Source organism: Budorcas taxicolor, chromosome 24, assembly GCF_023091745.1.
Source record: "Budorcas taxicolor isolate Tak-1 chromosome 24, Takin1.1, whole genome shotgun sequence".
In the NCBI taxonomy this organism is placed as follows: Eukaryota; Metazoa; Chordata; class Mammalia; order Artiodactyla; family Bovidae; genus Budorcas; species Budorcas taxicolor.
The window spans coordinates 7,435,324-7,453,750 of record NC_068933.1 but is presented as its reverse complement, the minus strand read 5'-3'; the positions used below and the strand labels follow the sequence as shown (position 1 = coordinate 7,453,750).

Below are 18,427 nucleotides of genomic sequence, written 5' to 3'. Positions count from 1 at the left end.
GGCTATCTTGATTCCAGCTTGTGCTTCTTCCAGTCCACCGTTTCTCATGATGTACTCTGCATATAAGTTAATTAAGCAGGGTGACAATGTACAGCCTTGATGTACTCCTTTTCCTATTTGGAACCAGTCTGTTGTTCCATGTCCAGTTCTAACTGTTGCTTCCTGATCTGCATACAGGTTTCTCAAGAGGCAGGTCAGGTGGTCTGGTATTCCCATCTCTTTCAGAATTTTCCACAGTTTATTGTGGTCCACACAGTCAAAGGCTTTGGCATAGTCAATAAAGCAGAAATAGATGTTTTTCTGGAACTCTCTTGCTTTTTTGATGATCCAGTGGATGTTGGCAATTTGATCTCTGGTTCCTCTGCCTTTAAAACCAGTTTGAACATCTGGAAGTTCACAGTTCATGTATTGCTGAAGTCTGGCTTGGAGAATTTTGAGCATTACTTTACTAGCATGTGAGATGAGTGCAATTGTGCGGTAGTTTGAGCATTCTTTGGCATTGCCTTTCTTTGGGATTGGAATGAAAACTGACCTTTTCCAGTCCTGTGGCCACTGCTGAGTTTTCCAAATTTGCTGGCATATTGAGTGCAGCACTTTCCCAGCATCATCTTTCAGGATTTGAAATAGCTCTACTGGAATTCCATCACCTCCACTAGCTTTGTTCATAGTGATGCTTTCAAAGGCCCACTTGACTTCACATTCCAGGATGTCTGGCTCTAGATGAGTGATCACACTATCGTGATTATCTTGGTTGTGAAGATCTTTTTTGTACAGTTCTTCTGTGTATTCTTACCACCTCTTAATATCTTCTGTTTCTGTTAGGTCCATACCATTTCTGTCCTTTATCGAGCCCATCTTTGCATGAAGTGTTCCCTTGGTATCTCTAATTTTTTTGAAGAGATCTCTAGTCTTTCCCATTCTGTTATTTTCCTCTATTTCTTTGCATTGATCGCTGAGGAAGGCTTTCTTATCTTTTCTTGCTATTCTTTGGAACTCTGCCTTCAGATGCTTATATCTTTTCTTTTCTCCTTTGCTTTTTGCTTCTCTTCTTTTCACAGCTATTGGTAAGGCCTTCCTAGACAGCCATTTTGCTTCTTTGCATTTCTTTTCCATGGGGGTGGTCTTGATCCCTGTCTCCTGTACAATGTCACAAACCTCATTCTATAGTTCATCAGGCACTCTATCAGATATAGGCCCTTAAATCTATTTCTCACTTCCACTTCCACTGTATAATCATAAAGGATTTGATTTAGGTCATACCTGTATGGTCTAGTGGTTTTCCCTACTTTCTTCAATTTAAGTCTGAATTTGGCAATAAGGAGCTCATGATCTGAGTCACTCATTATTAGAGAAAAGCAAATCAAAACTACAATGAAATATCACTTCACACTGGTTAGAATGGCCATCATCAAAAAATCCACAAACAATAAATTCTGGAGATGGTATGGAGAAAAGGGAATGCTCTTGCACTGTTGGTGTGAATGTAAATTGATATAGTCACTATGGAAAACAGTATGGAGATTCTTTAAAAAAAAAAAAAAAAGAATAAAACCACTGTATGACCCAGCAATACCACTTCTAGGCATATACCCTGAAGAAACCAAAACTGAAAAAGACACATGTACCCCAGTGTTCATTACAGCACTTATTTATAGTAGCTAGGACATGAAAGCAACCTAGATGTTCACTGACAGATGACTGGATAAAGAAGCTGTGTTATATATACACAACGGAATACTACTTAGCCAAAAAAAGGAACACATTTGAGGCAGTTCTAATGAGGTGGATGAACCTAGAACCTATTATACAGAATGAAGTAAGTCAGAAAAACAAATACCATATATTAATGCATATATATGAAATCTAGAAAGATGGTACTGATGAACCTATTTGCAGAACAGCAGCGGAGATGCAGACATAGGGAACTGACTAATGGGCAGTGGTAGGGGAGAGGAAGGGGAGAGGAAGCTGAATGGAGAGAGCAGCATGGAAGCATATACACTAACGTATGTAAAGAGGTAGCCGATGGAAATTTGCTCTATGACTCAGGGAACTCAAACTGGGGCTCTGTGATAGCCCAGAGAGGTAGGAAAGGGCAGGAGGTGGGAGGGAGGTTCAAGAAGGAAGGGACCTGTGTACACCTATGGTTAACTTATGTTGATGTATGACAGAAAGCAAACCAACATTGTAAATCAGTCATCAATCAATTAACTATATATATATATATATATATATAATTATTTTTTAACTTACAATAAAAAAAGGTCTGCAGCCAACATGAATATCTGGATCTTTTGATACTACAGCTTATTTTTCTTCCTTGCAAATATGGTAACTAAAATCTAGTGGGAATAAGTAAGTAAATTACTCAGTTTCAAGCTTTTTTATAACATTTGCCTGTGATAGCTTCTGCTTTTGCCAATGGTTTTTTGATCTTATAAAGTTATATTATTTATTAAGGGGCTCTAGTCCCCAAAGTGGATTTGTTTTAAATCAAATAGTATATCAAAGGCATAGCCTGTGCAGCTATAAGAAGAGTGAAATAAATGAAAGGCTGAAATGAGAGCAAATACTATAGCCTTCCAACATGCTTAGAGATGATTACTGTTACATTTTTATTCAGATAATAAAGCTTTACATTTAAAATTTAAATTTTAAGATATAGAAATATTTTTGTTGTTGTTTAGTCCCTAAATCCTGTCTGACTCTTTGTGACCCCACAGACTCTAGCCCCCAGACTCCTCTGACCATGAGATTTCCCAAGCAAGAAAACTGGAGTGGATTGTCATTTTCTGCTTCAGGGAATCTTCCCGACCCAGGGATTGAACTCATGTCTCTTGCGTTGCAGGCATATTCTTTATCACTGAGCCATCTGGGAAGCCATAGAAATATATAAAGAACATAATAATTAACTTAATCGTACAACTTGAAGAAGATAACTTTTTTGCCACATATATTTTACTCTTGAGAACACATACACACATGCATGCAATCTGTCTAGATATATTGTTTTCTGAAATAAAAATTGTACATATATGTACATATATGAACAATGTGTATAGGGGTATATTATATATAAGCTGTGTTTTCTCCATTTTCATAGACTGTATTATAAGCCTCTCTTCACATCTAGATTACATATTCATATCATCAGTTTATAGTGACATTACTTTCTGCGCTAGTTTCTTTTTGTATTGTACGTTACTCAATCAATTCCTAATTATTGTATGTAAAGCTGTTTTTTATATTCACTATCATAGACAGCCTCATGATAAATATGTACATATTTCTGGCATAATTGTATTATCACTCCTGTTAGATAGGGAATTTAATTCCAAAGTGCATTTGCTGTCTAAAATGGAGCTTGTTTTAAAGGCCTTTTAAGTTGAAATAGCACATTTTCCTTGAATAGCTATACAAATTTATACTCTCACCAGGACTGAAAGGGATGCTAGTTTCCTTCATTTCTGCTGTCACCAAGTACAATGAATTGTATTTACTCTCTGTGAATATGCAGTTCAAGTACTTTGTCCATTTTTCTTTTGAAGTGTCTGCTTATATTTTCTTAATATGTTCATATAATATTTTAAGAATATTAGCCCTTTTCTACCTGTCATGTGTATTGCCAATGATTTTTCTACTTTATCCTCTGTCTTTTGTTTACAGTGTTTTCTACCATAAAAATAGTTTACATTTTGTTTTTCTATTCACTTCTAGAAAGGCCTTTTTTCAATCTAAGAGTATAAGTAGGGTAAATAGGGTAACTTTTATTTTCTAGTATCTTTTTCATTTTTTATACTGCATTTTCTCTGTTGTGAGTTTACATGCTTATGTTTTCTTCTGTTTCTCTATTGGGTAATCAGTTATTTTCTCTTACAGATGTAATTATTGTTAGAGTTATTTTCCTTTTTAAATTTTAAAGTACAAAAGTGATTTGCCATGAAACTTCACATAATACTTAATTGAAAGCCCACTTCACCAACATCCTTCTCAAGCAATAGTTTCGTGTGTACCTTTCACCGTGTCACACAATGTTGGTATTGTATTGCAGCTCCTTTTGGTAAAGAGAACATTCCTGCCTGTTTCTTGTGAGACTCAAGTGATCAGGTTAGGTCACAACCTGGCTTTGATTCCAGCTGAGTCATGGGGGAAAGTACCCCAGGGCCCAGGGACCCACCAGTCACACAGCCTCACATTACTCTGGGTGTTCAAGGGCTAGTCATGCGAACAGGCAAACAGAACTCCACCCATGACATGTTCCTCCAGGTGGCAGTGACACAGATACACCCATGTATTTTACCATCTTTCTCTTCAGTGAAAGTGAAGCCGCTCAGTCGTGTCCGACTCTTTGTGACCCCATGGACTGTAGCTTACCAGGCTCCTCTGTCCATGGGATTTTCCAGGCAATAGTACTGGAGTGGATTGCCATTTCCTTCTCCAGGGGATCTTCCCAACCCAAGGATCGAGCCCAGGTCTCCCGCATTGTAGACAGATGCTTTACCATCTGAGCCACCAGGAGAGTCTTCTCTTCGGTAGTAATCCTTTAAGATTCTGAGATGTTGATGATTCTTGAATCTTGTGTCTCATGTGACATTTTCCTGAGAAAGATATTTCACACGCATTTAATTGGGAGACTGTGAGAGGATACTTTGTCACTTTTGTGTAAGCTAAGGTCTCCTGTCCACCTGACTCTTGATCTATTCAGTAGAGTTGTATTTTGTATAACTGCCTGGTGTATCATCCTGTAATCTTTGAGAAAGCCATGGACTACTACCAATACCAGGCTTGAAGAGATGAATCCATATGCTCAATTCACACAACAGTGAGGAAGGGGGAAGTGCTGAACTACACGGCCAGTTTTATTATCTAATAGGAAGGAACCTGTTTCATAAGCTACTGCCTAGGAGCCTCTGTGATAATGTAAGAAAACTATCTTAGATTATGTTTCTCAGAATGTAGTACAAAAATCACCTACATCAGAATGATTTGGAGTGTGGTAGAAACACTTTCAATTTAACTGTACTTTGATTTTTAAAGCAAATAAATTAATTTTGTACTTCAGAAATTAGAAAGGGAAATCTGTAAATTGTTGGAATGTAGATCCTGATGTCATGCAAGATACCTGGCAGGGGAGGTGGGCAGCAAGTAGCTCCATTTTTAACACCTCTCAGATTGATTCCAATGGAGCTTAACTTTGAGACTTAATGTCCAAAGTATTTAATTATATAGTTAGACTTAAGATGGGATAATCATGGCAATATAAAAATAAATATTTGATGAAGTATTTCACTTTGCATATAAAGTTAAACAATGTCCCATTTTCCATAGTTTCAAGGTATAATTTAGAAAAAAAAATGTATTTTTTCTTAGATATGGTAACGACTTGAACATAACTTGGAATGTTCTACTTAATTGAATACACCAATATAGACCATTAACTAATTAGCAGAATTCATGTTCTCTGAGCTATTGTAGCATGTCTTTTTACTGGCAGAATAAATCTTGATGTTCAGACTTTTTGGAAATACTGGAAGGTTCTGCCAAAATGTAAACCTTATTGTGATTCTGTTATTAAAATCTATGGGATCTTTTGTTCTAAAATAGTTTTCATAAACTAAAATTCCTAATTTCAAGCATCCTGCTTAATTATATTTTATTAATGTTAATAACTAAAAGTGAAACAAAGAATTATCATAGACTGGATTTTTACCTAATCTTATTTATGTTGGAGGGTAATAGAAGCTTCGGAGAAGGCAACGGCAACCCTCTCCAGTACTCTTGCCTGGAAAATCCCATGGATGGAGGAGCCTGGTAGGCTGCAGTCTATAGGGTCGCAAAGTCGGACACAACTGAGCAACTTCACTTTGACTTTTCACTTTCATGCACTGGAGAAGGAAATGGCAACCCACTGCAGTGTTCTTGCCTGGAGAATCCCAGGCATGGGGGAGCCTGGTGGGCTGCCGTCTACGGGGTCGCACAGAGTCGGACACCACTGAAGCGACTTAGCAGCAGCAGCAGCAGCAGAAGCTTAGATAACTTTTAAATTTGCACGTTCATCAACTTTGTAAAACAATGATAAATAAAATAAGCTACTTTAGAAATTATTTTTAAAATTTTGTCTCAAAATTTTCTATCCTAATGACCAAATGTGTATTTTATATTTTAATTGTGATACTTAATTTAATTTAAATTGTATTATTGATTCAAATTAAAAGATGAATGTGATTTTACCAAGAAAAGTTAAGCAATTTGGGGAAAATAATATTTTAATAGAAATCTAGCATGTATTATCTATATATATATATGCACATATACATATATATATCAAACAAGCCTGAAGGTTTTCTAGTGCATCTGTTTCCTTAATCTGAGAAGTACTATGTTGCATTCTTCTTCCACAGGCTTATGCAGGCAAAGAAATGGAGGAGCAGCTGCGGTCAGTGTCCAGTGTGGATGAACTCATGACTGTGCTCTACCCCGAATATTGGAAAATGTACAAGTGTCAGTTAAGGAAAGGAGGCTGGCAACATAGTAAAGAACAGGCTAACACCAACACAAGGACAGGAGAAACTCTAAAATTTGCTGCAGCACATTATAATACAGAGATCTTAAGAAGTAAGTATGGCAAAAGAAAATATATAATAAGCTTCATATGTCAACCCAGTGCAAATTGCCATTCTGATCCTTTAATTTCAGCATTTGTAATACTACTGAATACCTTTAAGGCCAAAAGTAAAACAGAAAGTAAAGAATTATTTTCCAAATACAGAATTTTAAGATTTCACTGTGAGTGGTTAAAGTGGTTTCTTGAAAAATAAAGAGAGGTGCATGTATATCAGCACACTGTAATTTTTTTTTAACTTGAGATGATACCCCATCAGAAAAATTTTAAAACGTACAAACAAATTTTATACACCGTAACACTTCAATCACTTAAACATTCTATATCACAAAAAATAATTGCACATAACTTTTCTTTTGCTTTGAATATAGAAATGTTTACTTTCTACATCATCCAAAATCATCTTGTCAACTGCTATTTGTTTCTTGTTGCTTTAGATGGAACTTAATTTGAGAGCTGGACTTTGGTAAAGTTAGTGAGAGATCTCTAAGCAGCAGTCACAAAAAATTATGGTGTTGCACAAAGTGGCATAGACCCCCTGGGACTACTTAACAAATAATTCCTTTCAATTGTTAGATATTAACTGCTATAAACGTTTGAGATTACAAATTATTTTGAGAACAAAAGCAAACAAACAAAATGGATTCATGACTGAATAACCCGCAGTTTATATCTTTTTTTTTTTCTAGAAACTTTATTTTAGGGGAAATAGGAGAAAAATAAACTAGAACATTTAAGAAGTACATCATCTGTAATGCGGTCTTTAAAGAGGCAACAGTGCCATAGGTAAAACACCAACTCACTGGAAACAGAATTCCAAGAGAAAGCATGCAAGGAATAGGAAGTTTTTACTTTCCTGAAAAAAAACTTTGTTCAGGATACATGTCCCAGTTGCTAGAAAATACCTTCTCATTTCAAGTAGCTATCACCAAGACATGGTCACCAGCCTAAAAATGAGTTTCCAAAACCAAAGCCATCATCTCATTCACAACTCAGTTTAAAAAGAAAAATTAAACATGTTGTTTATATTTGCATTGCAACATTAAAAATACTACATATAATAGCAAATGAGCATGATTCTATCTCCATGGGTTTTATAAGCATCTATGTTAAATTTTCAGGGATCTCCCAGGTGACTCAGTGGTAAAGAATCCGCCTGCCAGTGCAGGAGCCAAGAGACAAGGATTCGATCCCTGAGTTGGGAGGAGCCCTGGAGGAGGAAATGGCAACCCACTCCAGTATTCTTGCTGGAAAAAAAAACCCATGGACAGAGGAGCCTGGAGGCTAAGTCCATGGATTCACAAAGAGTCCGACATGACTGAGCACACATGGACAAGTAAAGTACTGTAGAAGCTATTCTAATTGTCTTGTAGAATCTGCTCTATTTGTACTGTAGAATCTATTCTAATTGTAAGGAAGCATAACACTAATGTAGCTTGTTACATGGTACTAGACATTAGTTGTTTTGTTTTGTTTTTATAGAAAATACCTTTAGCTGCTCTGTTAAAGACCATATCCTATTCCAGCTCACAGGGCAATGTAGGATCCCATCAACTATTTCTTTAAAGTATTACATCTAAATCTTAACTCTGCAATCCATTGTGAGTGACTTCCAACTGCTGTGGGTTTTTCCACCTTGGCATCTGTGTAACTTACGGCCTTCCCTGTGACCCGACAGGTATTGATAATGAGTGGAGAAAGACTCAATGCATGCCACGGGAGGTGTGTATAGATGTGGGGAAGGAGTTTGGAGCAGCCACAAACACCTTCTTTAAACCTCCATGTGTGTCCGTCTACAGATGTGGGGGCTGCTGCAACAGCGAGGGGCAACAGTGCATGAACACCAGCACAAGTTACCTCAGCAAGACGGTAGGTGTGCGGCTCCGGCACGGCCCTCCGCGGCCCGGCTTCCCCCGCGCCCCCTTTCAAGGAGCTTGGCTCAGGGACTTCGCAGAAGTCCAGTGGTTGGGACTCCGCCTTCCAAAATGGGGGGGGCACGGGTTCTGTCCCTGGTTGAGGAGCGAAGACCCTACATGCCTTGCAGCCAAAACACTAAAACATAAAAAAAAGAAGCAATATTGTAGCAAACTCAATAAAGACTTTAAAAATGGTCCACATCAAAAGAAAAAGATTTTTTAAGTAGATTAGCTCAATTCAGAGCTGCTTCTATTGTCTGTGAGTAATGAAGTTAATTTTTCAATAGTTGTGTTTTTGATGAGACTATCACCAAAAAAGTAACTGATACTTTATGAACTCTGTTTATATAGTGGCATCAAAGCCACTTTTTAAAAATCAAATGGAAAAACTTAATGACAGTATCATATTCTCCAAAAGGTAGTATTGATTTTTAAAAGATATTAAGATTAAAAATAATGCTGTTTTTATATTCAACTTAAACTCTTATTTAAAAGGAATTTTGGTCTTCTGAGTCTGATAAAAAAATATGTTGACTTTTTTAAAGTTACAGAAAATAAACATGAGGGATTTAGGAATTATTGTAAAAAAACATTTTTTGAATACCTTTAGTTGTGTATATTTTAAAATATTTCAGTCAAGTGGTGTGATGTGCATCCTAGACAATATTGTTTATTACTATGGTGCTTCATTTAAATGAAATATCACCTTGCATTGATTTTTTTTTAAGGCCTAGATATACCAGTTGAGTTTTCCAAAGAATAAAGGGCTATGTCTCTTTTAAAATTAGGATGATATGCAATACACTCAAATGATAGATTTTTAAAGAATTATTTTACCAAGTAAAACAAAATGTATCTATTAAGAGCTCATAATTTATCATTTTAGAACTGCCTTATTAGAATTAGTTGATGAAATTTTATTTTTTAAGTGCTTATATAGATTTGAATGACAGCCGTTGTAGTATTGGAATTTTGTTGTTTCTGAAAATTCCTGTTTTTTCAATAGTTCATTTATTTACTTCGTGAAAATAAGTTAACAGTTGACAACATCCAAAGATATTTTTCATTACTCAGTTCAGTTCAGTCACTCGGTCATGTCCAACTCTTTGTGACCCCACGGACTGCAGCATGCCAGTCCTCCCTGTCCATCACCAACTCCCGAAGTGTACTCAAACTCATGTCCGTTGAGTCGGTGATGCCATCTAATTATCTCATCCTCTGTCGTCCCCTTCTCCTCCCACCTTCAATCTTTCCCAGCATCAGTCTTTTCCAATGAGTCAGTTCTTCACATCAGGTGGCCAAAGTATTGGAGTTTCAGCTTCAGCATCAGTCCTTCCAATGGATATTCAGGACTGATTTCCTTTAGGATGGATTGGTTGGATCTCCTTGCAGTCCAAAGGACTCTCAAGAGTCTTCTCCAACACAACAGTTCAAGACCATCAATACTTTGGCACTCAGCTTTCTTTATAGTCCAACTCTCACATCCATACATGACTACTGGAAAAACCATAGCTTTGACTAGACGGACCTTTGTTAGCAAAGAACTGCCTCTGCTTTTTAATATACTGTCTAGGTTCGTCATAGCTTTTCTTCCAAGGAGGAAGTGTCTTTTAACTTCATGGCTGCAGTCACCATCTGCAGTGACTTTGCAGCCCAAGAAAATGAAACCTCTCACTGTTTCCATTGTTTCCTCATCTATTTGCCAGGAAGTGATGGGACTGGATGCCATGATCTTAATTTTCTGAATGTTGAGCTTTAAGCCAACTTTTCACTCTCCTCTTTCACTTTCATCAAGAGGCTTTTTAGTTCCTCTTTACTTTCTGCCATAAGGGTGGTATCATCTGCATATCTGAGGTTATTGATATTTCTCCCGGCAATCTTGATTCCAGCTTGCGTTTCATCCAGCCTGGCATTTCTCATGATGTACTCTGCATATAAGTTAAATAAGCAGGGTGACAATATACAATCTTGACTACTCCTTTCCCCATTTGGAACCGGTCTGTTGTTCTATGTTATTGTTTCATTACTAATCCCCCACAAATTCTTCTACTATGTGTTAATTAGAAAGTGTTTTAAATGAATCTGGTTTTACAATGTCTCAAGCTTTATAGAGTAACATTAATGATTACTTTAATATTTACATTAAATAATTCAGAATATATCTTCTTTAGATACCTATGCCCAACATTTTGTGTAAAGTTCCTCAATCAGGCTTTTTCTCTGCAACATCAAACTAACCCCAAACAACAACAGCACCATAAAAAGCGCTTGGTCTTCTAGTTTTCCCTCTCACTGCATGACGTCATCTCTAGTCAGAAAGATGGAAATCGTCTCTGATGGTACTGTCACCAAATCAGATGTTAATTTGTTAGTTTTGTCCCCTAAGTGTCTCGAATCCCCATGCCCAGCACCATGTCTGTCATCCATGGCACTTCTGATGCACTTTCCGACTTAGGAAACACCATCCCCCTTGCTCTCCCAGCTTCCCGGTCCCTGCTTCCTATCCATCCTCTACATCGCCCCCGGGGATATTTTCAAACACGTAAGACTGATGCTATCGGTTTCCAGAATAAGAGGCCTTCAGCGATTCCCAGTTGCTCCTAGAATAAGACCAAATTCTCCATCTCTGCCTCTGCCTTCCTCCACCGCATCCTCTAACACGACTCGCCCTTGACCTCCCTCTTTGTAGTCCGCGTGTTCTCAGCTTCCTTCAGTTCCCCCTCCGGCCCAGACCTTTGCACACACCTCTGAGGCGTCCTGGCCTTCTGTCTCCTCTCGCCAAGATCCAGCTCCTCAGACCTCAAGTATCGCGTGGCTCCAGGAAGTCCTGGGCGAGATTTTTATGACTGGTTTACACTCAGTATTCTTAAAAATTCTTTGTGGTTTCTAATACTTTTCTTTCAAAACAACAGCTATACCTTATAATCATTTAGTTTATAATATAGGGTCGTTATTATTTGACTCATGTCTGTCACCTCCACAAAGGGAAGAACAGGTCTGTTTCATGCACTGATCATCCAGGTGCCCACCACAGAGGGAGTGCCCACCCCCTTATAGGACCCCCAAAACCACGGACCCTCTCACCAGAAAAAAGATGAAAATATGGACACGTCCACAGCACTGATCATCCAGGTGCCCACCACAGAAGGAGTGCACACCCCCTTATAGGACCCCAAAACTGTGGATCCTCTCACCAGAAAATCAATGAAAATACAGACACATCCACAGCATTTGCCCTACAGTTTCAGGGAGTTGGTTCTCTGACCCTTAATCCTTAAGTATTCAATCAGACTTTAAAACAATTTCTTAATGTTTAATGATATTAAAAACAGTTGATTAACTCACTTGTGTGATTTTTAAGTGATTCTTTTATAAATTGCAGCTCCATCTTTTTTTTTTTTTTTGCAGCTCCATCTTTTAAAAAGATCTATTTCTTTAACAAATTGGAAAGAAGTCTTTCCTTTTTTTCCCATTTATATTTAATACAAGCAAAAGTCAACATTCTATTTCTCTTACTATCAGCTTACTAAATATGTGTTTACATGTGTGCCAAGTTGGAGTCCCTTAGGTAAAAGTCTGAATTTGGGAAACAGAAAATCAGTTCTTTGTTAGTAAGCAAGAAAAATACATTTAGTCTTCAACAAACCATTAGTAGTTTTCTGTGACCACTGCATATTTATTCTCTAATTAGGTCACTGGTCCAATTAGGTCACATATTCACCTAATTGGTATCAGAGTGAAAGTATTTATGTACAGACAAGTATTACACAGCATACAAACTGCTCTGCCACGTTGGAGGCCTTAAAGGGGTTTAGGCTTCAGAAATTCTAAGTCTCCAGGGCTAAGAGCATTTAGTGCTAAGTTTAAGTGTTGCTGCTGCTGCTAAGTCGCTTCAGGCGTGTCCAACTCTGTGTGACCCCATAGACAGCAACCCATCAGGCTCCTCTGTCCATGGGATTTTCCAGGCAAGAACACTGGAGTGGGGTGCCATTGTCTTCTCCAGTTTAAGTGCTATGTGTAAGTAAAACAGAATTTGATCCAGTAGCCTCAGTACTTAAACAGCAAACATGGTATATTTTTCCTGGAAGAAAATTAAGTCTACTTCATATCATATGGAAATAGTTCTGGCTGTATTTCACCTTCTTTCACCTCAAGACTTCACAGAATTTAGGATTATTTTATAATACATTTATGACGTTGCTACTATTCATTTTACCTGCTTCCTCCCTATTATCTGCTCTCAAGAAAAACAATTGGAATTTGCTGCACCATTTTTGAAGTCTGTCTGGTTTATTGTTGTTGGTTTATGTTGTTTTCCCATTTTGTTTGGATCCTTTTCAATAGACTTGATACTTACAATAATCACTTTTCACAATTCTTACAAATTCTGATCTGCAAAGCAGCAATTTTTAACTGTGTAACTATAAATAGTGGGGTACTTTTCATTTTAGTACTTCAATATTTAAAAGATTTTCAGAAGTTTGCAATTAAAAATTTGAAGTCAGTTGGTAAGGAGGCACTTAGTCTTCTGGGTCCTGCCCCGGGCACCCTCCTCTGACTGTACATGCTCTCCCTTCTTACCTTCTCTCTCTGCTCTTCTGGGGATCCCTCCCCTGAGTCTTCATCTCCACCTCAGACTTCTCTCGTGGTTTCCCCACAACCTACTCAACCTCGTGACTGGGCTTCCCCCAGACAGTCAGAGTCAGTCTGTGACACACCAGATCCCATCCCTCACACACCAGATCCCATCCTATCCCTGCCCCCAATAGCATCCTCACAAATAAGTCAATAAATCTTTTTCTTTCTTCAGTATTCTCTGTCTTAGTAAATGATGCCATTCTTTTATTAGTCAGTTGATCCGATTTTTCTTCCTTTCACTAAAAGCCCAATCAGTGATTCCTATACCTTTCCAACATCTCTGGGACCTGTCAGTGCCTTTAATCTGCTGACCTCACCCTGGTCTGGACCGTATCCATCCATTACCAGGACCATTATGCATGGACCAGCTGCAAACTGATGTCAAAGCCCCCTTCCTACTTCCCTTCAATCCTTTTCCCACATTATAGCAGTGTTTCCTCTTTCTAAATGATAAATCTGACACTGCTCAAAACTCTCCAGTAACATTGCTTATTGACACTGAGCCAGCATACAGCAAATGTGTAGGTAAACTGGTCTTTGTGTTTGAAACATCTCCTTACACACCACTCCATATCCCCACTTGTCTAGCTAATTTCTGCTCATCCTCAAGCCTGGACATGTCATCTTCACAGCATCCTTTCCTATGCTTCAGTAGCAGCCTTTGTTGCTCATCCAACATAGCATCATCACCTTACCAGTCAGATCATTTTACTTCCCATGCTCTAAACCCTAAGAAAGCAAAGACTGTGTTTGGTTATCACTGTGGGGCATAACAGTGCAGTAGTTGGTACGCAGTAAACCTGGGCACTGAATAGAATAGCTCCTTAGATAAAAAGGAACAGATCTGAGGTCAAAGGTGGAGTTTTAACTAGGCTGATTTTGAAGCATCTGAGTGGTAAGTAGGTGGAGATACCAGAGGAATATTGGGCATGTAATTTTAGAATCCTACAGCAGTGATTGGATCTTCAGCTGTAGGTGTAGGAAGAAACCTCACATTGATGAATGGTTTTTTGGAGCCTTGATGTGGTTGTTACTGCTTAGAGAATTCTCATATCAGGAGGGAAGACTGAAAACCAATGCTGAGGGGTGGCCAATATTCAGTCATGATAGTCCCATCGTTTTGTAACTTCATGCCCTTCTCCAACCTGAAGAATCCACTCAGATTTTTTTAATAGGAAAAGGGAGAATTTTAATTTTAATTCAATTAAGCAAGTGTGGTGAAGCACCTACTAGGTGGTGCCTATCAAGAAGTTTCACAAACCAAGGAGAGCAAGACATGAAACTGCTAAAGGCACTGTTTCTGTCTTTGACGTTTTTACTAATATAATTATGTTTTATTTTATTTTCCGAGTAGTATAAATGGGAGCATGTGATGATTGTTTTCAAACACAAAAGGAAGTTTCTTACTGATATTTTTCTGAAGGAAAAAAAAAAAGTTTTTGTTTCGTTACAGGAATTCCAGACATCTTTTGGCACCAAATCACCAACTAGAATCATATAAACTGTAAGGACAATGTACCTTAAGTAATGTACAACCCAAGTTTTTAGTAGAAACTTATAGAGCATTTTTATGGTGCTTCACGAAGGGCAGGTTATCAGCATGTGTGAGGAAGCCAGCCGTGAGCTGCAAAGTAAAACCACATGCACTAAGCATTCCAGAGTGAGCTAATCGACAACAACTGCCTCAAAGTCCTTCCCAAATAATATCTAAGCAACTTTGAAAAGTTACACAGTTCGGATGTCCTCTTGACCTCGTTCCTAAACATATGCTTCAAGCGTATTTTCTCATGAGATGTTGTATGTTTAAGACACATAACCAAAAAGTAGAAAGCAGATTTTGAGGAATGTAAATTATTTGATGGCAGAAGAAGAAGGCATCTGCTTTCAAGCCAGTATTTGGATAAAAAGTTATTTAAATGTTGGTATTGTCATTAAGCAGCTTCACTGAAGATGGGAATGAAAAAAGAATTGCTAAATCCATGGGTTTCCCATGGATATCTCAGAGTTAGAACCAAAGAAACTATGCGTTCGTGCCAACAGAAGAAGCGGCTGTCTGGGCGCTAAACTTCCTTTCCTCATTCTCACGTACAAGAACCACATTATTTAAAATTCCATATTGCCATCTTAAAAAGAAACAGCCATTCTATTTTTTTGTTATAAGGAAATTACGCATATAGATTAGCAAAACTGCTACAGATGTGTTGGAGTTAAAGTAAATGTTTCCTAAAATTGTCTTTCACTGCAAAAGGCACTTAATCCTAAGTAAACTGCAGCAGTGGAGTGAAACTTAGAAGGATTATTTTGCACTGCTGACAGGGATAGTTCTTCCATTAATTAAACAGAACACTAGCAGTCTGAAGGAGTAATTTATTACATTCATATGTATTTAACAAGTGGAATGCAATTTGTTTTGAATCTTTAGCTAAGTAGTATTTGGCAAGAACAGTTGTTGGAAATCAGGTTTTTCCCAGATGTGGGAAAAGAACTCTAGACAAATAACAGTTATCAGAAGTTTCTTTAAGAATCACATTTGCCTTCAGAAGAAAATTAATGTATCTATTAGACATAACACTTTTTCCAACTTAAGGTACTGATCATGTCCACAAGTTTTATTCAGTAATTCTAAAACTCCTGAATTGGCATTTTTATTTTAACTGTATTACTGTATGTACATTTTATGTATAAAAACATGTAAAATGAATTCAATATCAGATGTCCTAATAAGGGCCTGCTGTCTTCCCAGACCTAACTTAAGTTCCATAACCTCTTGATACCTAGCCATATGGTTAGTATACTCAGTTGAAAGGTTAAAAATAAACCCTCAATTTTCCTCTTTCCCATTTGGAGGATGATTTGTTTAAATGTTGTGTAGTTTTTCTATTGGATTCTGCAGTTATTAGTCTTTAAGCCATGTTGGTGGCTCAGGTGGTAAGGCACCTGCCTACAATGTAGGAGACCTAGGTTCGATCCCTGGGTCGGAAAGATCCCCTGGAGAAGGAAGTGGCAACCCACTCCAGTACTCTTGCCTGGAGAATCCCGTGGACAGAGGAGACTGGTGGGCTACAGTTCATGGGGTCGCAAAGAGTCGGACATGACTGAGCGACTTCACTTCACTTTCTCTGCAGTTATTAGCCATGCTTTCTGGGGCTACACCTTGTGTCTACATTTAATTAACAGGCTCAAAGTTGGAATATTTAAATTAAATCCGGTAGTGAGATACTAGTCTCTGAAGAGAAACTGGTCATATTTTGAGATAAAAGTATGTTGTAAAGGAAGGCATTTTTTGTGTGTGTCATATCTGTAGCCAAATATTCAAACATTCTTTAGAATTTGGTACTAACCTGTAACCCAGGATCTTCTCAAAAAAGGAAATCCTATACCTTTCTCTTACATAGCCTGCAAGAGAAGTAGAAAAAGGAGTTGTTGCTTTACAACTGTTGCTACGCTGGGGTAAACAACCTATTGTTTCAAGCTTTATTTGAAGTCCATTCTTGTTGGTGGGAATGGACCATTAAATATTCTTATTAAAGAATTCCAGTTGATAGCAAATGAGGACCTCTCAGTTGGAAATGTTTGTCATTTCCTCTTATTACAGTTTTACTGAATACACAATCAAAAAAGTTTTTTCAATTTCCATCCATGTTTAAATGCCATCTTTATGTAAATTTTTTTGATCTTCTCAAACCAGTGACTCTTAATGAAAGGCATATACTGATAGTATAACATCAATCCCCATGGTGAGTTTTATTATTATTTAGATGCCAAATTATATACAAGCTAAACATCCATTGTTCAAGAACAATTCACTGTATGACATCAAACTATTTGAGGAAACTCATGTTCAAAATATCAAGTTATAATTATCATCATCAATTAGTATTTTCTAGATATATGTATATTCATAGAATTATTAGCTAAAACTGAACATAGTGCATAAACTTTGTACTCTATAAGTTTAAATTTAAAATAGAAAGTACTGTTGTGCACTCATTAAAGCACAAAATAATCTGACAAAGTACAAAGATTTTTATTGTATTAAAGTGTTAAGAATCTATTGTTTCAAACACTAATGTGTTTGGCTACACCTTAACTCTTTTTAAAGAAAATTATAGTCACTGTGTTGGTTTCAGCTGTTATAGAAATAGCAGGCAAAGATTCCATAAAGGGATTAAACTGCAGGTTCTTGTTTACCAACAGCATTTGTGGTAAATTATTTGGTATGTTCATAATTCTAACCTAATCTCATTATACATATACAGAGATTTATTTTCCAAATTCGCTCTTATTGTTAGTTTTGCATAACTATGGTTTTCAATCATTGATTGATGAAACTGTTATCTTCAGCTGGCATAGGTACAGTTACTCCTTAATGCCCACACTTACAGCACATCTCAGTGAATTTTTCTAATTTTTCTAAAGTTAATGGATGAATAAAACTAATTATCAAAAATCTTTCTCCTTTTAATATTGGTCAGAGCCATCTTTCTCCGGGCCCTTGAATTTTTTCCACACTGGCACAGTCAAGTAGAGAATTAAGGAAACCACCTGAAAACTCTCAGGTCAAAATTTGGAGGTTAATTTTCAGCCTATTTCTTCCTTTTTATCAAATTAACTTAATTCAACTGGCCAATTACCTACGTAGACTCAAACAAGAAACATTCCTATAACATCAATAATTAAATTTTTATTTTCCTTAATTATAAATAATTTCTCCTAAACTCTTCCACAGTTCTAATGCTTATGAAAATTTTTAATTTATAGGAAATACACAGTTCTCTGTAGTGACTTTTTTTTCTAGTGCCCCTTCACCTGTCCTTTTATCCTTATAGCTAGTCTATTCACCAACCAGAATCCCTTCCACCCTTTGAAAGTATAGGGCCAGGCTTACTTCACTGGGAAGATGCTTCTCAATGTGCATTTTACTGATCTCTGTCTTCACTAGAACAATCTTCTGTTCCCTGGTACACACCTGGTGCTTTGGGGTGGGTCCTGATTGTGGACATTATCCAGCCAGGAATGGCTGAAGTCTGTACGTGATCACTGATAATGCTCCTTTACTGTGCGCTCTCCCTTTTGGAGGTCATGCCAGGGTGGAACCTGGTTTTGCAACAATCATTGAATGGAGGAAGGATGCAGCTGAGGTCTGGGGGTGGGAAACCATCATTCATTCTTCCCCAATAGCTGTTATCTCAAATGGTGCCTTATCCTTCACTATCAGGCCTTGTTCTGCCTTGTGTCACTTGAGATAATG

At 37.5% G+C, this 18,427-nt stretch overlaps 1 protein-coding gene across 1 annotated transcript in view; it reads left to right on the top strand.

Moving 5' to 3' along the window:
- VEGFC (vascular endothelial growth factor C) overlaps positions 1 to 18,427 on the top strand; it is an 86,436-nt gene that overhangs the window by 51,527 nt on the left and 16,482 nt on the right. The window contains exons 2-3 of the mRNA XM_052661472.1: positions 6,402 to 6,615; positions 8,301 to 8,491. Of these exons, the coding sequence (XP_052517432.1) occupies positions 6,402 to 6,615; positions 8,301 to 8,491 (405 nt within the window). The remainder of the gene's footprint in view (positions 1 to 6,401; positions 6,616 to 8,300; positions 8,492 to 18,427) is intronic.